We start from the raw sequence: 23,693 nt of genomic DNA, 5'->3' as shown, positions 1-23,693 counted from the left end.
CACCAAAGATTTTCAAACATGATTGAAATTAATAAAGTTTGGCCTCAATTACAAAAGGGGTTTATTCAGACATACCTTTGGTTTGTCTGAAGATGAATAACCCCTCTTGTTAGAATAAAATATGTCCAACACAAGAGGCCCTCAGCTCTCATCTGTTTGCCTAGCTGTTGGACAGGACAAGTTAAAAAAAAAAAAAAAAAAAAAAAAAAAAAAAAAAAAAAAATTAACAGAGCAAAAACCATCATCAAGGACTGCTCACATCCAGGCTCTGATCTGTTTGACCTGTTGCCCTCTGGGAGGTGCTGCAGATGCATCAGAACTTAAAAAAACACACACTCAAAAACAGCTTCCCTCCAAGGGCAATAATCATTTTAACCTCTGGCATTGCTAGCACATACCTGTGTAGACGTGTGTATACTGTATATGTACATATATGTTGTTGATAATCTTTTGGGATGTCCCATCAGGGGTCGCCATAGTGAATCAGCTTTCACTGATTTGCACAGGTGGTTTGGCAGAGATGCCAACTCCTGCCGGATGCCCTTCCTGACTACCCTATATTTCTATTGGGACTGGGGGTCAGGGTTAGGGGGACCTAGGCTTGGGCCACCGTGTGGCTACAAGGTTGGCCAGTAGCGGGACCCACACTGGATGAAGCTCATCGTGCCCTCTGGGGAACAATCCCTGCTCATGTACCAGTCCTACACACTTTTTTTTTTAACTTTTTATTTCATTCTTATTCTATCTTTTATTGCTTACTGCTTTTTGTAATTTTATGCAGATTTTTTTATTTGATTTTCGTTTTGCCTCAATGTTAAACTTTCTTCTGTCTTCCTTTTAGTTTAAAAATCTTTGGTACCCTGAAGGTGTTGTAAAATGCTATGTAAATAAAGTTGTAGTAGGTTTAGGGGATGTCATAGATATGTAAATAAAGCTTCATTCATTCATTCATTCATTCATTCATTCAAGTACATTCTCAATTCACAGAAAGGCCTTCATAGGCTTCAGAGCTGCTGACCAAATGTTACAAAACCTCACAAAGAAACCTGTTTCCATTTGCAGAAACATTTCTAATCTTTGCGTCATCAGAGATTTTTCTCATTTTACTTTTCAGAAACATTTAAGCTCTTTGCACTGTGGGAAATCTATATTTTTTTTATAAATATTTTACTTTTCAAAGTTTTGGTGCACATATAACTTCACAGTTATTGTGCATTACAAACATCTCAGTTCACAAAGCACTAGTTCAACGTAGCAAACACTAATATTGTCATCCACCCCCGTGCTCCACAAAAAAGGTTTCTCCCGGTACGTATTAACCAATGGGAAGACTGGTTATTTTCCGGACTGCACCAATGGCCGACAGTATAGGGGTCAGAGTGTCAAGATTGCTCAGAAATAAAATGTCGTATGACATTCTCTTTAGCGTGCAGTCTGAACACACTTGGTATTCATTTGACGCCTAACTGCGGTAAACTGATACGTATTTTACGTGAACAATACTGACGTACGCGAAAAATGCCCGACAAGCTAAAGCAAGAAGCAGTCTGTTTTTGGCCGTTCAATCAAAAGGCAGAGATGTTCACGATGCGCGTGAGTACTGGACATGTTCACGCGCCCTTTTAAGTTTTGGACAGGGCTGAAAGAGTGCAGTCAGGCCCATCCTTCCCTCCGTCGGTCACTCTTGGAAGCGTTTGCTCACAGCTGGGCGATGACGTCAGAGTCAGCTGTTCTTTATGCAGCGGTCTGCGCGCGCATTGAATGATTCAGCAGGTTCGGCACTCGGCAGACCGTCGACACCTCCAGACGCCGGGTTCAGTCGTACACAGGCGTCTGTCCTACCCGGTTCTGCTCACTCGACTGTTTCAGCGGGAGGCTCGGCTCGGCTCGGCTCGGCGGGGGTTTTGGGATCCCGGACCCGCAGGCCCGATCCCGCCTCTGGTGGTCGGTCCCTTCTGTCCACGGGTCGTGCTCTGTTTCTGATGCCGGCGTGCCTGACAGGTGCGTGACTACTTGGCTTAGCAAACAGTGGAATCCGGTTCTTCTGCTGGTTTCTGTGTTATGTAAACACGGCTGCGTGTAGTTTCGGGACAGACCGAACCAGTGTGGCGTAGAGACGATTCACATCACGAATGGAGCAGAGATCCGAGAAGTGATCCGATCTGGACTCAGCCTTTCAGTTCAGACTTTGGTGAAAATCCCTCATTTGAATTCTCAGATGTTACACCAGAACCAGGCGTGAAGGACAAGGAAGTCTGGCAGAACAGTTCTGGTCTTCATCATCATGAATCAGCTGATCATCCAGAGCCCAGCTGGTCTCATTACAAGGGTGTGGTTAGGTTTTAATTAATGGAGCTGATGCTTTTTAATAGAATTGTATTGACCTCACAATAAAATAAGTTTGGTTCACGTCTAGCTTTGCTGGAACCTAGATTTTGGTTCTGACTGGGGATGCAACCATTACTTTTGCCACGATTCAGTTCAAACCTGAGTTTTAGGATCACAGTTTTGTTTCAATCTGATATCTGATTGCAAAAAACGAACATTTCCCCCCAAAAATCTTTTTTTTAAAGAAGTAAACCCTTTCAGTTAGGATAATAAACCTGGTGTGGTGTAGTAAAACAATCTGCTCAAATTTAGCACAATTGTTGGGTCTCTTTCAACATAAACATGCAGTAAGGATGCAACCATTCACTTTTCCTCACAATGTGGTTGAATGGGGAAACGTACAGTTGGGTCCAGTCCTCTTTGTTAATTGCTTCCACTAAAATCTTCAGATCTCATTTCATTTCTGTCTGTGTTTGAGTTTGTCTGGATCCACTCGATCATTTCTGCAGAGTGGCGTCAAAAACGTCTCTAAACCTCATCCTGGAGAATTTGGCGCAGTGTGCCTGGATCACTGTTGAGTTTTTTTTGTTTAGATTTGCTCAAAAGCAGGTGAGAAACTGCTGATGGAGGAGTTTGCACCCTGAAGCAGAGACCATGATTCCTCTACTAACGCAGAATCTTTTTTTCTCATCTCCAGAGGATTTTTAGTCCGTCTTAAGGCCCGTTCACACCGGGATGAATTTCGTGCGCGATATTCGTCGACGTTTAACGCCTCGTGACTAAACAAAGGGCACCAATGTGAGTGTGCACACCGAGGCGAAAAATCGCCACGCGTCAAAGCGTCACTTTTTAAAAAACGTCTCAGGTTCGTTTTTTTTGGTTTGATGCGCCGCGTTAAAAACTATACGACCAATGAGAATGGCGCTTTTGCACACGTGTCTGGAGCTTCTGAAGTTACAGTAAAACACAACTTGGGGGCGCTCAAACACAAAACTGCCTTGCTGAGCACACATACCAGCGAAGAAGATAGACGCCAAGTAGCGTCTACACTGCCGCGAAGAAATAAGACGAAGAGGATGCACTCACTGACGGAAATTTTATAATATCCCCGAAAACGCTCATGATACATTTTCAACTCCCCATGTTCTTCTCTTCTCATAACCATGGGATGTACCCAAAATCGACGTCTTTTCCGGCGTCTTTCATCATCAACAGAACAATAATTTCTTCATCGCTGGAAGTGGAGCTACTGGTGGTTGAAATATTCATGTTTTCTTTGTATGATTCTGACAAGCGCGTAAATACTTGCTCTCTTCTTCTGAGTGAAAAGCGACTTTAAGAAGCCTAAAGTTGCGCAGCGCCACCTTGTGTACAGGAGTATTTCTGTTTTACATTAAGCGCCATCTAATGTCAGGGAATGAAATTGCATGTTCAATCGGCTCATCGTCAGCGAAAATCGCCTGGGTGTGAACACAAAAAACGTGTTGAAAAACGCTGGCGAATATTCGTCCCGGTGTGTACGGGCCTTAAGATGCAGGTTCTGACAGCGGTGAGCTTTTGGAGTAGGGTTGTGCCGATGGACGTCGTCCATCGTGATGGGTGACTGACATCCCGATGGAGAGACCACCATCGTGATGCCACGCCCCCGCCACGTTGCGCGTCGACACCATAAGCCGCGGTTACATGTACAAAATATCTTGATGGGATTAATGGTCGGATTAGAATCCAACCGTGTAGATGGGCCCAGAAAAATGTTTTCAGAATATAAAAACATTCATTAAGGTCACACTTTCGGTCGGAATAAATCATTCGCACATGCGCAGTAGGGTTTGAAAACCGGAAGGATATAAATTCCGCCGAGCGGCTTTTTTTTTCAAACTTTATTGAATGTAACAATTCAATACAAAACAATGTTAAACAGCTCCGAGCGGCTATATACATTGACATGTCAGCTCGGTAAAATACGAGATGATCTTCTAAACGTGCTTTTAATAATGTTACGGTTATTATGAAACACCTGTTCGCTCATCATTTGAATTTTAATCCTTGTGGTCAGTGCTTTTTCTGAACAAAGCCAGGATTAGCAGTATGCTAACACGGGCTAACAACATTAGCTTTGGGTGGTGCTGCTTGCTGGCTGCACGTAAACATGTAAGAATAACATCAGCCTTTATTTAGTCGGGACACGACTGGAAACACAAATCCGCGTGATTGTTTGAATGTTTTCTAAGGACTGAGCGACATTTCTGCTTTGAAGCTCAAACCGCTGTGTGTGCTGACGATCCGAGCTGTGCTCAAACACACACTTTTAGACCCGGTTCTGAGTTCGGTTGCTTGTACCCCTAGAGCTGCGGATCGCAGTCTTAAATCTCCCACACATAGCGCTCATGTAACAAAGCACCTCCCCCCCCTTCCCCTCAAACACAAAGCTGTAAGTCCGCGCTCCGCCGGTCCACTTCACTAGTGAAGTGCGGGAGCGGACTACTTCTTTTCTATTTTGTTTGTTACTTTTTTTTGTTAAAGTCACTTCCCTCAGTTTATACTGGATCATCGCTGATTAGTCAATAGTTGGGAAATAAAATGAAAAAAGCAAAAAAACGAATAGCAGTTATATAAGAACGAAAAATGTAAAAATACCCCCCCCCACGATGTCATCGTCCATCCCGATAGTTGACAGCAAACATCGTCAACGGCCAATTTAAGGGACATCGCCCAACCCTATTTTGGAGTTCACAGTCATGTCTGGTTATGAACAACTATAAAGAGCGTCTGGAAAATGAGGGGAAAGGTTTTTGTTTTTAATGGTAAAGCATTTAAAAACAGTTTTAGCTCTAAAATATAACTACTTTGACCTTTTTACAGAAACTTCTGACCCCTGATTAGAAGTGAAATTAAAATACTTGTCTTTTTTTGATCAAATGAAACATTTACAAAACAGTCGGACTTTTTCATAAAACTAAGTTGTCCGGGCTGCTCCCTGTTCCCTTCTCTACTTCTGTGCCGGTCCCAAGCCCGGTTGCTTTGAGAGGGTTGCGTCAGGAAGGGCATCCGGCGTAAAACATTGCCAAGTTTACCATGCGACTCGTTCGCTGTGGCGACCCCTGATGGGAAAAGCCGAAAGGGAAACAACAAGTTGTCTTCTTTTCATTACTTAAGTGATATTTTTACAACATATACATTATTTCTAAACGCATTAAATGTTAAATTCATAAAAATTACGATGGATATATTTTGCCTTATTTTAATTTTATTTTAAGTTTGGCTTTTTATACTCTTTAAAAAATTCATGAAATAAGATAAATTCATGCAGAAGAGGGTAAAATAAAGATACATATATCTTTCTCTTTCGGCTTTTCCCATCAGGGGTCGCCACAGCGAATCATCCTTTTCCACCTCACTCTATCATGGACATCTTCTACCCTAACATTAGCCAACTTCATGTCCTCTGTTAAGACATCCATGTATCTCCTCTTTGGCCGTCCTCTTGCCCTCCTGCCAGGCAGCTCCATCTCCAACATCCTTCTACCAATATATCCACTATCCCTCCTCTGAACATGTCCAAACCATCTCAGTCTGGCTTCTCTGACTTTGTCGCTAACACAGGCAACATGAGCCGTCCCTCTGATGTACTCGTTCCTTATCCTGTCTAACCTGGTCACTCCTAAGGAGAACCTCAACATCTTCATCTCCGCTACCTCCATCTCAGCCTCTTGTCTCTGTCTCACTGCTACCGTCTCTAACCCATAGAGCAGAGCTGGTCTCACCACTGTCTTGTACACCTTTCCTTTGAGTCTTGCTGGCACTCTTCTGTCACACAACACTCCTGACACTTTCCTCCACCCGCTCCAACCTGCCTGCACTCGCCTCTTCACCTCTTTTCCACACTCCCCATCACACTGAACTGTTGACCCCAAGTACTTAAACTCCTGCACCTTCTTCACCTTCTTCACTTCAAATAAAGATACATATATAAAAATGTTAAAAACAAATAGGCATACAAATTCAAGTAAAAACACAAATTACAACCTAAAAAAATCAAAGTGCTTAAAAATGCCTCCACACCAGTACCTCCAAACTCGAGACGGATTTATGAATGTATAGTACTTTGTACTGGTGAGGGATAAGATAATTTTCTTTTTGGAGGCATTACGATGAATAAAATGTCTTAAAAGAGCCTGGGGAGTGTGAACTCCTGCACCAACAAGCATCTCACTGATACTGCTCCGCTGAGGTCTCTTCAATAAAACCCTCAGGGCAGCAGTATAAGCAACTTTTGCATGCTAGATGCCCTGTTCTTGTCCACAGAGCTAAAATGTCCTCTAAAGTTTTCCAGTTCTTAGATTTTGATCTTGATCCAGGTGTAGTCCATGTATCAGAACCAGTGGCTGCAGGGGAGTAGTATCTGGAAACAAACTATTCTCTCCATGTAAAGGTTTTCCACCGTGGGTCCGACTGGGGAGCTTATGCCACAGCCCAGTGGAAATGTGTGTTGTTGAGACACATGTTCAGTAGTTTGGAAGATGTGTTTTCTATTCCCTTTTGTCTTCATTTGAATCCAGAGTCTTAAAGCAGTCTTCGCTGTGGTGACTGTCTGTGTAATGTGGATACAGGGAAACAGGGAAGTTGGATCATAAGGCTCAATTGTTTCATGAGAATCCACCCAAAGACAAGATAAGACTTTACATGCAAGTGTTAGTTTGTGAAGGGATGCACTGTGTTGTCAACCAGGGTTGCCTGGAAAAATAGCTAAGTGTTTAACCAGGTTGAAGAGGTTGAAAGTTTCTAATCATCTGAATGATAAAAGCAGATCTAGTTTTACAGCTAGTATTAATGGCCCAAATGCTGATGACTCCTCCTCCTTTCACAGATTTGTCCCTGTCTCTGATTCTGAGATAGTCACAGGATACTTTAACCTGGAACTTGATCCTGAACTCAGTACAGCAGGAAATTTCATATACAAAGACTTTGACTCAAAATTATTTGAAATTTAAATAATTTCTTTGGCTAATTAGCTTGAAGAAAAAGGACCACTTACAGCTATTATAGACTAGACAGGAAAAGTCACTCGTGACCCAGTGAAAATTACGGCAATAACACTATTCAAAACCTCTTTATATGCGTCACAAATCCCTCCATCATGGCAAAGCAACTGCTTATTTCTAAATAATTTAAACCTACCCAGGTTCAATGAAGGTCAAGTTACAAACTTGGATCTTATTGTCTGAAGTCCGTGAGGCTCTGTGACTAATACCTAACAACAAAGCTCCATGGTCCAATGGCTTTTCTGCTGAGTGTTATAAAGATTTTTGGGAACAACTGGTACAGTTTTTTACTAGTGAAATTGTTTCATTTATTAAGGAAAGCCAATCACTGTTACCTACTAGGACTTAAACCAACAAGAGAAAGATCTTGCAATTTCTTCAAGCTATTGCCCCTTTTCTTAAGTCAATACAGAGTTTAAAAATTTTATATGCAAATTGTTTCACACAGATTAGAAAAAAAAACACCCTTATGTAATTCATCTTAATCGAATTGGATTTATCAAAGGCGGACACTCAATGAACAATGTCTGCAGACATATTACTTTAACAGAGTTTATTATCAGAAACCAAGAAACTACAATAATTTCATTAAATTCTGAACAAATGAATAGACCTCCAACACTGTTCATAAAAGAGTAACTTCACTGACTTGCCACTATTTCCCTTTCCTTTTTGCCATATTAAAACAAAACAAACCTATCATAGAATAAGTCTTAATGCAGATAATATATTGCTTTTTATCCAAAATCCCCAATATTCTTTCTATTAGCAAATGTTACAATTCAAAAGTACTAATAAGCATTACGTTGACAGCTTGGGAATTTCTAAAACTATCAAACTCATTACTTTTACAGAGTAGACTGACACTCACGTGAAAAAAGTAAAAGTAAAATCTCCAAATTTGGAAAGCAAGATGACTTGATTATTGATGAAACTTTATAACATTCCAGGAACTGAAGGTGAAGCTTGGAATTGATCCTTTTTTTTTTTGCAACAACTTGAACCTGTAATTTAGTAAAATGTTTAAATTCCCACTCCAACTATATTAGTTCACTAATATATTTGTGTATAAAGTGTTCCCAGTGGTCTTTTATTTATGATTATGCTGTTTTTAGCCAAAATCAAAAATCCTGTTTCATTCTTAAGACACATTTTATGCAGAGCCGCAGTTCATCGGGAACTTGAATCTGAATTGTAGGTGGGACTGTTGGCATGGAAGTAAGCCTCCACTGATATCCCATCATTCCGTGTCTACACTCTCTTCCGCTAGCTTAAAGCCCCTCACAACCCAAAGCTAACATTAGTGGTGCACCAAAAAAGGCAAACGATATTGGAGCTATCCAGCCGTAGAGTTCAGAGCCAGATTCCAGCTCAGACGAGGAATTCTAAGACTTACATGGATCTATTTGTCTGCAGGTGAATGCATCAGAATGAAGGAGAGCAGGGAGACTTTGTCCGTCATTATTCCTTACAAATGTGTTTTGAAGATATTCATATTAATCTGGTACAGTTCGCACACTGTAATATGTATTGGTGAAATAATAAACCAATGAGATTGTTAACATCATTCAGAGGTACATGATGTCTTAAAAGGAGAAGCTCCAACAAAAATGTGCAGATCATTATCTGTCTCTCCTGGAGGGCATTTCAGTTTGGCCACTAGGTGGAGCTTGCACTATAGCATTACACTTTATTCCAGAAGATTGGAGCAAAATATGGTGCTTTAGACCACAAATATTTCCTTTAAAAAGTTTGTAAAATTCCTGCGTGTGAGTCTATAAAGCTGTTCATTTAGTCAGCAATGTATGTTTAGGTTGACTGAGTGTTAGCATTAACCATCCTATGTGAAATTCCATTATACGTTAGCTTCAAGCTAGCAGACTTTGATTTTAGTGCTGTTATGCGTTAGGTCACTGGAAAAGGAAAGACATAAAGGATTGATCTCTACTTTTATGGATTGATGATTGATTTCTTAAGTTTGGATCAATTCAGGTCGATTATTACATTTAATCAATCTGGCCCTAGTTTTTACACACAGCCAATCTAAGTTGATGGCCTCTTGGTTTGGACAGATTTTACTGTTACAGTGGGGGGCTATGTAGCTTCGGAACCCTTTTGTCTTTGAGGCTAAACTTTATTTTTATTATATTTGTGTATTTCTTCTTATCCAAGTTTCAGCTTTGTAACTTTCAGCTGTAAATGTTTACAAAAAGGGCTGGCCCTGTCCACAGACGCACACATCCACAAATTCAAATACTACAAACGTACCTTGTTGGCTGGAAAAACCTTCACACACATGCATATAATATACACAATATACATACAGAAGAACTCACAAGCACATACATGCGTACCTGTGTTAAGCACACACACAGATATGCTCTTTGTGCAAAGGTGAGCGAGCAGGCACATGTGCTAGGTTGATTGCCTGTGCACTAAGATGAGATAAAATTAAGATAATACAACAAGTACTAAGGATTCTAATCAGACCACTTCCTCCTAGTTTGTGGTGTTCCAAGTACTTAAATGATGTTGTTTAAGTCCAGTGCAGACAATGCCAGAGCCTCCATTAAAGTCTACTCTTAAAGTTGTGGGCAAAAGCTTTTTCCTCTAGATCCTGAAATTTGAAACCAACTTGACTCAACTTCCTTATACCTGACACCTTTTAATGTAGTGACATTCTTTTTGTTCTGATTCTTGTTTTTAACTTGTATTTATGAGAATATCCTTGAACGTAGAGACATGAAACCAGTGCAAATTGTAGCCCAAAGAGTTGGGACTCTTACTAGGGTGAATTCATTTTGATAAATGTAACTTTTTGAACATTTGTTGGATGCAAGTGAAAATTGCCACCAAGCCAATGGTTTATGGGTTCCTCAGCTCTGTAGAGGAAGAGTTTAGTCTTCACACTTGTTCAATTTCATACAAATAATTAATACCTGAGACAAATCAAAGGCTTCATGTTGGATTTTTCTACCTGTTGGCTTACAAAACCAAAAAGGGAAACGAAAAAACATTCAGATGGTTTTGGGAACAACGTCTAGTTGTTCAGGTAAGGTGGGTGAAGTCTGTCTGCGCAGTCTCTGTATCTAGTTAACCATTGACATCTGCTTACACAGAATCTATATATGGTGCTGTAACTTCATCATTACAGACTCACAGGTGAACACTACGCACAGAATTACAACAATTGGTTTTATTACTTTTTGTATTGTATTTTAGGCTTTGTTACACGTTGGGATCATTTTAAATGTTGCTCTTGACCAATTATTTCTTATTTTGTTCTTAATTTTTGGTCATACAGTTTTCCCTCAAAATAATAGGGTTCACCTCTCATCGTCTCACAGTTTTTGGGGATTTATTTTAGTGCAATTTTGCATGCTTTTTGTTCTGGATTCTGATTGGCTGTTGACCGTGTCAATCCTAAATTGCCAAATGTACATAAATCTTTGATCACAATTAGATCTTTGTTGTTTTTATTTTATAACACTGGACTTTTTATTCGATGTAATTTTGAACTTTTAGAGTTTAAACGAGAGAGGAAAGTGTGAAAATGTTCATGTCATAAGCGTATGGAGTGTGTGGTGAGGAGTTTTACAACCTCAAAACATTTGTAATATTGGTAAAAAATAAACATGACTACTTTGTGGATTTCACCTTTTGTAGATTATTTTCAGAACTTCTGCGATAAATGACAAAACCCTGTACTGTTTGAAATGACGTGTTGGGCATCATTCTATTACTTTGAGCTAATTTATTAAGTAACTTGGAGTTTTTGTGAGGCGGCCGTGGTGCTGTGGACGGGTGGTCGACCTCTGATTGGAAGATTGCATGTTCGATTCTCGCCTTGCCCGTCTTGAAATGTCCTCGGGCAAGAGTGAACCCCCCCTTGCCTCTGGTGGAAGGTTGGCGCCAGTGTTCGGCAGCGGAGCCGCCACCAGTGTGTGAATGTGTGAATGGGACTGTGACTGTAAAGCGCTTTGGGCCTTCAAGGAAGGTAGAAAAGCGCTATTTTACCATTTTTGCCCTTCTGAATTCCTTCAGCTGTTTTAGCCATCAGCATGTCGCTGCAGCATTTTTAGCAAACAGCTAAAGGCTTTTCAGTGGAGCACTTCAGCATTTTCAGCCAATAGTTGTAGCAGCTTCAGTGAGCTCCGTCATTCCTGACTTCCTTCATTCCTGCTGAGTGTCGCTGGTTTCTGCTGCTTATCATGCCAGCAGTTGTTCAGCGTTCAGATTACGTCACACTGATGCAAAGGCCACAGACAGTTAACTATTAAGAAACCTTTGAGAAACGGCAGCCGTCCAGTCTGAGAAAAGATCAGGTGTAACCGAACAAAAGAAAATCATAGAAATGGATTCCAGCATAACAAAGGGCATATTTCAAGGCTGAGCAACTCTTAATGGGATTAGTTATATAAGAGATTTTGTGTTTATCCATTCAAAACAAAGAAAATTCTCCCAACTTTTACGTTTTTTTTTTAGAAACTGAATGCTCTCCACAAAAACCTTAGCTTCTGGAGAGTGTAAAAAAACAAGAACAAAACAAGTTGTGTTTTTTCTTTTTGTCCTCGTGTTTCATTCACGCTAGTAATGCTTAGTGATCTCGTTTATGGCTGAATTCTATTAGGCCTGTCATGTTCTCACATGGTAAACTTTGGAGTTTGATCTTCAGAAAAATGGTAAAGCTGATAAGCACCTGCTTTATTCTGGTCTTGGTGTTTCAGTCTGTTATTGACCTCAGTCGGCAGAGGGCTGACTCAGCTGCTCACAGAAAGACAGAAAGCCTTCTTGTCAGACTGAAATCTGAAAATGCAGCCTATTTATTATGAGCCATTACCTCTGGAGGGTGTTCAGTCTCATTAGATGATCCTTTAGACTTTCAAATGTCCCGATCTTCTTGGTCACGTTAAAATCACAAGCTTCTCAAATCTAGAAGCTCCTTCTGATCAGGTCTGTTCTGTTCATACCCACCTTGTGCTGCAGGCTTCTAGAAAAGCTTGTGATACACACTTTTGTTGAGCATGTTGTTGCCTGAAGCAGGTGGATGACTAAAGAAGCTTTGATTGCACATTCTTCTATTATCTCAACTGTGCATCATGTGCTAAGGCTGCAGGGTTGCAAATCCTTGGTGACCATCAGTGTTGTGATGTAGAGATCATCATCTTGCTGCAGAATAAGACTTCTCTTCTTAATGTTTTTAGAACATGCGTCACAAGCCCACAATACCAGTTTTTTAAAATATGTCAGATAAATGCATCTAGACATTAAAGAAAAACACAATTATAAACAACAAACCACAACAAGAATCAAGTTTCTCATGCACGAGGGAGAAGAAGCCAGTGTGACAGATGACAACCAACACGCTGCTCTTCTCAAAGGTTCTGCCTCTCCCTGTGCACCTTTTATTAAGAACACAAGAAGGAGGTAACATTTTCAAGACAAAGAGGAAAAGTTCATTAGGGGGTGTCGTATAATGACCCATTTGGTTGGATTCTAACTTCAAACAGTATCCCTTATCAGCTCAGGACAGTGTGTCGTAAACCCCTCATCCTGGGTGGGAGATGAGAAGCAGATGAACAAACACACAACTGTTTTCAGAAGAGGTAAAAAGGTCAATCTGAGTTAACATTTAAAGAAATACATTTAAACAATGATAATAATAAAACAAATTCCTTCACAAAATACAACAGGGAAGTTAAGGTGGCGTACTCAATGGCGCTCTTGTCTCACACTTTGAAGACCTCTGTTCGATACCGGCTGCAAGTTTTTGATTTATCCTTGTGCATGCATGGGAGACATATGCTGTCAATGACTTAATCCCCACATTGGTGAGATATTTTTTTCCCTTTAAAGTTATGCAACATGCTTTTTTTTACTAAAAGAATGTTTAACTTGCCTATTATATTCCTGAACTTGAATCATTAAGGTATGAAGAAGTTTCTTTGAAGAAGGGTCTGGGTGATGATTATGTTTCACTGCATACTACCACCAAGGTATCATTTTCTAACATTGTTGATTCAGAAAGAAACGGTTCTCACCTCATTAAAAGCAGGAAAACAAATTATCCCCAATTTTTGCTTTAAGCCAGGTGTTTTAGTCCTCAACAGTGTTACATTTTCAAGTTGAAACAAAAAGTAGTCTATTTGAGAGTACTCCAAGTATACTTAGTCTGTGCTAGAAGTGAGGCAGTATACTTGAAGTTTATATAGTAAAATGAAAATAGTTTTATGAAGAAGTATTTACTTAGTATACTTCCTACACTAAACATACATGGTCAATTGCAGTGGTCCATAATCCATAATTCTAGTTTCTGGAATAGTTGGTACTGGGCTGCAGAAAAAAAACACAACCTACATCTTTTCAGTTTTTTATATATTTATTTATAATTGTCAGGCAAGTTTTTAAATAAGTCTGCAACTCCCAGTTATTTTTGTCCTAAAAACATTGATTCCTTTCTGTCTGTTGGGACTCTTCCTCACATGAATTTGTTGTCGTGGTCGCTAACGTTTTTAATCTTTTTTTCTTTACTTTCTCTCTAGCTTCTCTGGCTCTGGGTCGTAATGTTGATGTGGGCGGAGTTTGATGTCAAATCTTCTCTCTAAGCCCACCTCCCACCATGCCCACTATGGTTTCTAGACTTCCAAAGTTTGGCTCACGGCCCAAACCTGAGACAACACCAGCCTCTTTGTCCAACAGCAGCCCCCACCTGACCAATGGATTCTACCACCATCCTGGACCTGCAGTGGTGAACAGCACCACCGGTGTGTCCCCTTCCACTGCTAAACTTAATGGCTTCATCAGAATGCCAAGCTCTTTTTCCACAAAGTGGCGGAAGGGTGTTGAAAATGTCAAGGATAAAGGAGTGGGTGGAGATACTGGGTGTGGGAGAGGAAAAGGGGGTAATCCTGTTCAGAGATCTGGCAACGTTCATCAGTCTTCTTCTCAGAGGCAGCAGGGATCCCAAGTCGTGTTGCATAACAACACCAAAAACACTGCGTCATCCGTGAAGGGGCAGGGCCAGACTGTGACAAGGTCCTCTCAGTTTCCACAGTCCAACATCAGAACGCCTGTGACTAAAACTGGATATGGGAACTTCAAATCAAATCCATCCAGACTGACCAAAGGCACAAAGCAGGCCTTGAACTCTAGTCCCCAAACTGATGCACACTCTTCTCCTAGACGGCCACAAGGTTTTCTTTCTGCAGTTGGAAGTCCAGGACATTTATCTGGTTCCAACCTCCATAAGAAGCCAGCGGCCAGCCGCTCTCTCTCCACTGAGAGTTTGGGATATGTTCCGTTTCTCCGGTTATCAGAGGAGAACCGTTTTCAGTCACGTAGCCTGACCCAGGTCCGACAGCAGCCGTCTCCCACCCACACTCTGTCATCTGCCTCGTCCTCATCTCTTCCTCGGTCCCCCAGTTTCACCAGGTCGTACTCCATCACCAGGGCAGCACATGGGGTAACTCTGTCTTCACCTGAACAGGCCCCACCCAGGGGCAGCCTGTTGAAATCACCTGCAGGGAGCTCCATAGGTCAACCTAAATGCATTGAAGTTCAAAGTGGTGTCGCCTTTGGAAAAGTTGGGGTTTGCAACCCTTCCCCATCTCCCTCCCTAGGCCTTAAAAAAACCCTCCTACCTAAGTTTACCCCTGCTCCCAAAAACAGTGGTTTAAGCTATAAACTATCTCGCCCATCACTGCTAAAGCAGCCCCGTTCCCTCAGAGGGACCCTAACCGGTGACCTCAGAGGGTACCACGAACTGAAACAAGTACCCAACAGACTGAGGAACTCAGTGGTGATGCCTTCAACATTTAAAAACAGTCCAGGTTATCATCTTTCTTCTACCAAACAAACATCCACATTAACCTGCACGTCTGCCACTGGATCAGCCTTATTCTCCTTTGCTTTCTAACAGAAAACAAACCAACAGCCCAAGAGGCAGGGGGGCAGTCTGTGGATCCGGGGGAAGAGTCGTTGGTAGGTGAGACACTTGAGGATATATCGCTGCTCTCCACTCTGTCTCTAGATAGAAATTACATCTGCCATGAGTACATGGAGGATTTTGACAAACTCGGTGAGAAAACAGAGTTGGAATATCTTTATTGTTCTTTCAATTTTAACTGACATAAATATCTTATAATTACATAATTTGTTCTTATTTTATTCAAATAGGAAATGGAGACGTGGAAATTATTTTGCCCTCATCTAAAAATTATGACGATGACTCAGGGCTCGACCAGTCCTGCACTGGGTTTGAGGAAAAGTCTGTGATCAAAGAGAGCGACATTGAAACAGATCTCTGTTGTCCAGTAAATGGGATGAACTGGACAGCTGTTGGTGGTGAGTTTTACTAGCTTATATTTTTGCGTCTACTAAAGCGTAAACGGCTGATATTTTTTATGGTATTTAGATGAACAAGAAGAAGTTAACCACATTTCCCGTCGGAGAAGATCCAACCAGCCAGACTACCATGACCAGGTGAGTCCACCAAAGAGTTGGACTGTTCCGAGGTTCTCGATAGTCCTTTTATGTTTAAAAAGAAAGGAAGCGGTTCCAGGTTATATTAACTTTGTAATTAGACTAAACAAATTACATAGCAATAAAATAAAAATGTGAAAAATGTACACTGTAAAATCCTCGTACAGTGGTTCCCTGCTATATCGTATTTGTGCATGTTTTTTTGTTTTTTTTATAGTGCATTGTGCTCTGCATCCTGAATGGCTGTAGACTCCTGTCAATCAATCTCCTTAGTACTGTCTCCTGTACAGAATGCGATCTGTTTGCTACATATACATAGATTTCATTCTATTATAAAAGGACTTATTTTTCTATGAAGGTTTCAACTGTGAGAGTTTAAACAAGCAAGAAAAGTATGAAAATGTTGATGTTTGTCTGAGAAAAGCAGATAAAGTGTGTAGTGAGGAGTTTTACAACCTTAAAACATCTATAATATTTGTAAAAAACAAAGCTTACTACTACATGGATTTAACTCATCCCTTGTTATTTTTCAAACGTAACATTTTTCAGACACACGCCTGTGCAGAACCGGGGCCAGTCATTTGTATGAATCATGGATCATCCGTGCTCCCCTAGTAGCTCCCCGCGGGATCCGGTGTTAGACCGTGTAAAAACTGCATATCATAATAAAGCCCAGACCCGTGGGTTAGTTCGGCATCAGCATCTCTACTTTTTACTACAACTCCCATGATGCATTGGGTTAATGTGACTGCGCTGTTTCGCGGTCATGACACAACAAAGGCAAACATCTGTTGTAGCAGTTTGGAACAATTGGACCTTGGCTGCAAAAAGAGTTGGAAAACACCGGTTTAAATACATTTAGCACAGAACTGTTTAAATAATAAATATAGAAGATTTAATGAAGGTTACAAAATGAAAACGGTAAAAATAGGACGCATTGCTGAACGCTTCTGAACCTCTCAAACAGGTCTTCATCGTATTCTCTGCTTCATAGATGGAGCTGTCCCTCGACCTTTCCTCTTCTGACAGCTGCGGGTCTGGAGGGACCTACATGTGGGATGAGGAGGGTCTAGAGCCACTGGGGGTCTCTGGTTCAGCCCCATCCATCAACACCAACAACGGCGCTACCCACCACATCGGAAGCTGTGACTCGGATGTCAGTAAAGAAAAAACACTTATCCATCTTTAAAACGACTAAATTAACAAATGTAATGTTGAGAATTCAACGAGTTTGGAATTGATAAACATATTCAACCTTTTATTTAGATTTTTGAACAGAACAAGGCGGAGCAAATAAATTGACATAAACTGAACAGGCTGAGGACAATGAGGGTCAAAACTTTTCAAATTAAACTCCTAATTAATATGAAAAATCATGACCATTGACAAGACGCCATGCAAAAGCTAATTATTTCCAAACTGACTAATGCAGCGTAACCAATATAAAGAACCTTACAAGAAGCCAAACTATTTATATCAGTCTATCTTTTGAATATTAAAGCATATGTACATAATTTTGTGTATCTCGCTGCTAAATTGCACATACACCTCACAAAGTGCACTGGATTGGAAATGTGGAGAAACTGGGCTTTCATATAACAATTAGGATCGCAGAGAGAACATTTAGTTTCGAAATTTGTGATGCCAAGTACATTCAGCCGATCTCCCTGTCAGCTCATCAAGCTAATGAGATGAAACAAAATAAAGCCCATCTTCACTCCCCAACACACTGGACCTACTGGTTGATCTGTGGAAGCCCGGACAGTTAGTGTTGGAACACTCTAAACCAGCGGTCCCCAACCCCCGGGTCGTGGACCGGTACCGGTCTGTGGGTCATTTGGTACCGGGCCGCACAGAGAGAATAAATAACTTACATTACTTTGGTTTTATTTATTTCGGAATCTTAAAGATGTTTTATTTTGAAAAATTGACCAATTCTCGGTTCCATTCGTCTATGTCACTCTTGACGCAGGCCAAGGCGCTCTTCTGGGTCACGTGATAGGTTACCCCTAAAATTAAACCCAGGAACTAGCAAAATGAATAAAAAACAAACGTCTTTGGAAAGTTTCTTTGCCAAGGGGAAAACACCCAGCCAGGAGACAGAAGAGGAACCTTCCACTTCCAGAAAAAGAAAGCTACATTTAATAGACAGCACTTCTTTTTTGCACCATGAGTGTGCGAAGGGGAGAGGATGATGACACCTGTCCGATGTACAATGTTGTGCGTGCCAAAATAAAAGCTCAGGTTTTGTCTTGGCACGTCTCTTTTATCATGCCGTTGCTACAATAATCATCCTCCCACAACTTCCGACCGGTCTGTGAAAACTTTGTGTGACGTCATACCGGTCCATGGCGTTAAAAAGGTTGGAGACCACTGCTTTTTTTTTTTTTTTTTTTTTTTGCAGTTAATCGTTTTTTCTTTCCTCTTTTGTTCATGTTATTTGTAGAAAGAAAGCGAAAACTTTTAGAGCATTAAAATTGAACAAGGCCTTGTTGTTCTGTTGATTCATGTGACATTCATGTGGTGAAACATCTGACCTTTAGAGCACAAATCCATCCACCGCACCAGTTCTACAATCTGAGCTGGAGGTACAGGAGGATGGAAGGCTGCTGCTGATGAGCTGCTCCTCCCAAAGTGCCTTCCACATTAATGAGCCCAGGGCTTTAATGAAATGAGCAGATTAACCAGCTCTGAATTGATGTACCCAACCACTATTAATAACTCTGTATGGTTTTTTAATAGCCACTAGGTGTCAGTGTTGCTCTGAGTAATTTTAGTTTTCTTTCATAAAACATTTTAATTAACTGGTTTGAAACAGTTTTTGTCTAAAATCTTTCAGTCCGTTTGTGGATATTGGCGACGGTTGACATGACGACATTGACATGACTGAAATGTCATGTCAATGTCGGTGACGGGACTGTTTGTTTTGTAGCCAAATAGGTATTCAATGAAAAACAGAAACTGAAGTCAGGATCAGAGCAGAACATGAGACGTCAAAGTCTCAATGTACAGTGAATTTTAATAGATAAAATTAGAAAATGGAGACCGCTTTAACTTTGCAATTAAAAACAACATAACTTGGTAACAAGTTGCATTTACTCTGTTACATTTGCAAAAATGACTATAAAGATGTAGTATTCAGTGTTACTTTTTAGAAAGTACTTTTGACTTCTAAATGAGTGGATTTACCAGAAAAACTAGCACTATTTACTTTGCTACAATTAGCTTTACTTCTTTGCTACCAAGCTGCTTGGTGGTTTTGTGGTTAGCACTTTCACCTTCCAGAGAGACGGTCCTAGTTCAAATCCCTGTTGGGTCATTTCTGTCTGGACGTTAGACACTCCATCTTTCTGGAACCTAATTGTTCCTTAGTTGGGACTGTCCATGTAAATGGATGGTTGTCTCTGTGTGGCCCTGTGAGACTGATGACCTGTCCAGGGGCCTTTGCCTGTCCAATGCTGGTTAGGCTCCAGCGACCCCGTGACCTTGAACAGGAATAAATGTGTAGAGACCATGGCTAAATGGATGCTTGAAACTTTACAGCTTTGATCTGTTTAAAGACATTTCCCTTTGTTTAGCCACCATCAATCTGGCTACAAACTACACCAATGTTGGGATATGGAGAGAAATCTGACACAACTAAGCTGTTGTGTAAAGCATAAACTGTGGGGGGCAAATCATATTCTGTTAACATGAAAAATGTAAGATTTACTTAAAAAAGGAGAGTTAATGTTGTTTCACAAAGAAAAACAAACATTAACACACACATTAAACTGTAACAAAAATATTGTAGACAAAGTGAAGTTCTTTGTTTTTAGGTAATTGAAAATTTTTTAGTGTCTAAAAGAACCAGAATATTTGGATTTTTGTTGTGTGTGTTTATGTATATGTTGTGTAAAAATAACTGTACGAACTATGACTTTTTGATATTTTTGAGTTTGTTTGTGGAGACTTTGGAAACTTTTTTTTTTAAAGTAGCTATTGTTCTTTCTTTTGTTTAAGTGATAATAATAAATGCATTTCATATTAAATCTGATACGAGTCAATGCTAACAGCAGTTATAGTGTTGGTGAGTCCTCCTGAATTTCTTTCTTTGATCAGATTTATCTCATGTCCATTTCAAAGCTGTCTGCTGATTGTTTTAATTTTTTAAAATTTTCAGGACATCTTGAATAACTTGGACTCCTGCGATCTGGGTGATGATGATCTCATGCTCGACTCAGACTTCCCAGAAGATGCCTCTTTAAGTGGTTAGTTCCATTTCCTTCATGGTTTGTGTTCAGAATTCTATGTGGAAACGAGTCTCACTGAATGAAAACAATCGAAATAGTAAAGTTAATGTTGTTTGTCAGAAAACCATAAAATGGATATTTTGGGGGAGAAGAAAAGGTTTATTAATGCACTCTGCTGCTTTCAATTTTAAAGATGAAGATAGTTTGTCCCACATGGCTACGTGGATGAGAAGGCAGCTCTGCTGGGGGGCGCAGGACGGCCACAATGACAACCAAAGGTAATGTGATTGTCTGTCTGCACTGCGGCAGCCCAGCAGGAAGTCTCTCCTCATGTGAGACACACTCATGTCAAAAGGAACAAGAAATCCTCTTTATCATTACAGAACACAAAATGTAATACAAGAATGATTTGCAACAAGTAAGCAGTGGAATTAGTTACTTCTTGACATTCATACAATGATAAATAGACAGACTACTCAATTTGTTTTATTTATTCTATTGAGCAGTTTTGAAAAAACAAAGCAATAGGTAAATATTCAATAGAAAATTAAATAGTAGATTTCTTCTAACGGTATTAATCAAAATCCACCTATATTTACATGAAGGACTAAATGTGTAGAAATAATTGAATATTTTATGACATGTTGAAGGCATTGACAATTCTGGTTTCTCGCATCATGGTCATTAATTTAAAGAGAAAATGTGATCAAAAGTGCAATTTTTGCAAATGTCTAAGAGAGCCATTTGTGTTTTTTGGTGGTGTTTGAACCATGACGCTGAAATGTGACTGAAATAATAAATTCACATTCACACACAGCCTGTCTTTTCACACACCCAATTTAAGTTTATCGCCATCGCAGTATCAAGCTGTGCTATCTGCATATCGCTAAAGTCTGTGGAAGTTGGGATAAATGGTCATCTTAAATGTGCTAAAACAATCTTATGGCAGTTTGAAATATTTAACAAATCAAATAAATCCCTTTATGCATTTGACCAATCAGATGGAGCCCCTTTATGGTAGATGCTTGCCTCCTATGTAGACGAGGGTCATTTGGAGTATAATTTAAGGTATATTGACTCTTATTTAATTTGAACTGTTGCAGTGAAATGGTAATGATGTATTGATTTGTTTTGCTATTTGTTCATGTATCGCATGATTGATTGCCAATATTGCAAATTGAGAGTTTTCCTCATATCGTGCATGAATTTGAAAAGGCATGAATTTATAGCTGAACCATAAAAATAGTTCAGATTGTTTGTTTTATTTACTTTTTTTGTGCAAACTTAAAGAATTGTAATAGTGTAAACTATGAAAATGTATAACAGATGACCTGATTTAGCTGTTGTTGGTTAGTGAAATCACCATTGCAGCATCAGCGGGTTGTTAGGTGAAGTAGGGGGAATGCATGCTGCAGGACAGGCCCAGAGCTAGGGGCGGGCCCATCCACGAATCAAGCCCCCCCAGGACAGGTTGCCTCCACATGGTTCCAGCTTGGCACCTGATATTGTTATAGCAAAAAATGGCTAAGTATGGACAGTTGAAGTTGTTAAAAAGAAAAAAGACAAGACCACGTGACGCAGGAGAAGTAATGCATCAACTGAATTCAGCATCAGTAACGCAAGTGCAGACAAGCGCCGTGGCTATAAGAATATTGGCTCCGCCTCTCCACTCTGCTGTTTGGGAGTGTCCACCGCTGCACGGCAGCATCAGCTTTTAGATTCACTCAGCAGGTCCAGATGACCTTGGAGTAGATGAACCCAAGCAAAAGATTATCCAGCACAAGATTTCTCTGGAAAGAAATGCAGTTCATGGAACCAAACAGACCCTGGGTAGATAATTTGGTAAAAAGTGATGCTGCATATCGCTTCCCAAGAGTGATTTGATCTCAACGATGTTTTATGAATTCTTTTTTCTTTTTTGTGTTTATATTAACATTTAAGGTTTGAGTTTCTGTTGGTAAAGTTTAAATAAATGCTTTTAAAAATGTCAAAAGAAAATGTGTGATAACTGTGTGAAGCAGCTGCTGTGAGGTCATCAGTCAAAGCTCTGCTCTTTCATGCTTTCAGTGATTTCCAGAGCTGCAAACTGACAGAAGATGCTGGCAACAAAAGGACAAGTGACAGCAAGAACTGTGAGATCATTCTGGACCTCTGTCCTACCAGGTAACACAACTTTCCAGCACTAACCCTTTATATTGGAGCTGTAGCAGCAGTGTTGACGCTCTTTTGAACTCTTTCACTTTTTACACAATCATGGAAAATCAGTGGATTCTGATGCGGAGCAAAGCAGCCTTGCTCTAGTTCCTTTAGTAGGTTGATTGCTTTAACAGTCGAAGTTGGGAAGTTCAAAGAGTGCGTTTATTTGGCTACAGCTCTGGTGTTAAAGGGTTAAATGATGAGAGCTCCCAGTCATTCATTGGGATGCAGGGTGGCGCTGTGTTTGGTGCTCTCACCGCATAGCGAGAAGGTTCAAATCCTGGCTGGGACTTTTCTGTGTGGAGTTTTCATACTCCCCCTCATGCATGTGTGGGTTTTCTTCAGGCACTCCGGCTTCCTCTCACAGTCCAAAAACATCCTTCAAAGGTTCATTGGCTACTCTAAAGCGGGGCTGGCCAACCCAGCCCTGCCTGATTTCAGTAGCCAGGATAGGCTCCGGGAACCCCGTGATGCAGCGGGTTAAGAAGATGGATGGATGCATAGATGCAGATATTTGTTAAGCCTGGACTTGCTTGTTTAGCAGAACATTGCAGGTCTCTCTCTCTTTCTCCTAATTCTCTTAGTTTGGGTGTGGATGTGGAGGAATTGGCTGAAGACTGCTCGGCCGTTAGATCACAGCTGGAGTTTCTGCAGACGTTACTGCTGCAGGTAAGATGACATGATAAGGTTAAAAAATGCAAGTCTATTTTCAAAGCGTTCCCAGTGGTCTTTTAAACTATGATTATGTAGATTTTAGCCCCAAAAAATCTGTCATTTTCAAGGGCAGAGTTTGTTTTAGAGTGGGTCTTTAATGCGGTACCTCACATGTTTTCCAGGTGGAAGACGTGGATGAAGACACTCCAACCACTGACACTTTGAGCCCAGAGCCCAATGATTCGTCCTGCAGCTCCAACTCACAGGTCAGCAGGTTTTGCTTGTTCCAGCAGTAATCCTACATTGCCCAAAATGCCCCATCTCAATCCTCTTGTGTGGACGGTGTGCTTGTGTTTAGGTTCAGGCTCTTTTACAGGAAGTACAGCAGCTCCGGGAGGAACTGAAGAGCCAAGACCAGACCATTGCTCAGCTCACCCTGCAGCTGGTGTGACTCACTCTGAATTATTATTCCTTATTTCTTCTGTTCCAATTGTTTAGCCTTTAGCATTACTAGGACCATCATTTTTTTAAAACTTACAATAAAGAAAGAAAGGGTATTGTCCTTGTTTTTGTTGGAGTGCAGACCGTTTCTTTGGCCACAAGCGGGTGTCGCTGCAGAGAAAAGAAGGAAAAGGTGGATCAACACACGCAGACGAGTGTGATGCAGACAGAAAGTGTGGCCTTACAGACACCATGGGGAGAGAGCAAGGTGAGAACACGCTACAATGTAAAGCACACACTTGCCTCCCAATTCACGCAT

General features: G+C 40.6%; 1 protein-coding gene across 10 annotated transcripts in view; it reads left to right on the top strand.

Annotated features, from left to right (window-relative positions):
* Positions 1-758: 758 nt before the first annotated feature.
* Positions 759-23,693, top strand: part of LOC105353814 (serine-rich coiled-coil domain-containing protein 2) — a 38,791-nt gene continuing 15,856 nt past the window's right edge. For 3 of the 10 annotated variants that reach the window (XR_002289878.2, XM_020702048.2, XM_020702049.2), the window contains exons 1-13: positions 759-2,001; positions 13,913-15,199; positions 15,289-15,447; positions 15,546-15,713; positions 15,784-15,851; positions 16,846-17,007; positions 20,014-20,101; positions 20,277-20,361; positions 22,151-22,246; positions 22,864-22,948; positions 23,116-23,199; positions 23,292-23,378; positions 23,517-23,642. Coding sequence is in view for 8 of the 10 variants with exons in the window: in XM_020702048.2 (XP_020557707.1) it covers positions 13,990-15,199; positions 15,289-15,447; positions 15,546-15,713; positions 15,784-15,851; positions 16,846-17,007; positions 20,014-20,101; positions 20,277-20,361; positions 22,151-22,246; positions 22,864-22,948; positions 23,116-23,199; positions 23,292-23,378; positions 23,517-23,642 (2,418 nt within the window). In the remaining 2 variants the exon portion in view is untranslated. The remainder of the gene's footprint in view (positions 2,002-13,912; positions 15,200-15,288; positions 15,448-15,545; positions 15,714-15,783; positions 15,852-16,845; positions 17,008-20,013; positions 20,102-20,276; positions 20,362-22,150; positions 22,247-22,863; positions 22,949-23,115; positions 23,200-23,291; positions 23,379-23,516; positions 23,643-23,693) is intronic. The other 7 variants (XR_002289879.2, XM_020702051.2, XM_011473551.3 and 4 more) reach the window with 5 other exon arrangements.

Source organism: Oryzias latipes, chromosome 19 (genome assembly GCF_002234675.1).
Source record: "Oryzias latipes chromosome 19, ASM223467v1".
NCBI lineage: Eukaryota > Metazoa > Chordata > Actinopteri > Beloniformes > Adrianichthyidae > Oryzias > Oryzias latipes.
Note: the sequence above shows the minus strand (reverse complement) of the source record. Positions and strands in the feature narration are given on the sequence as shown.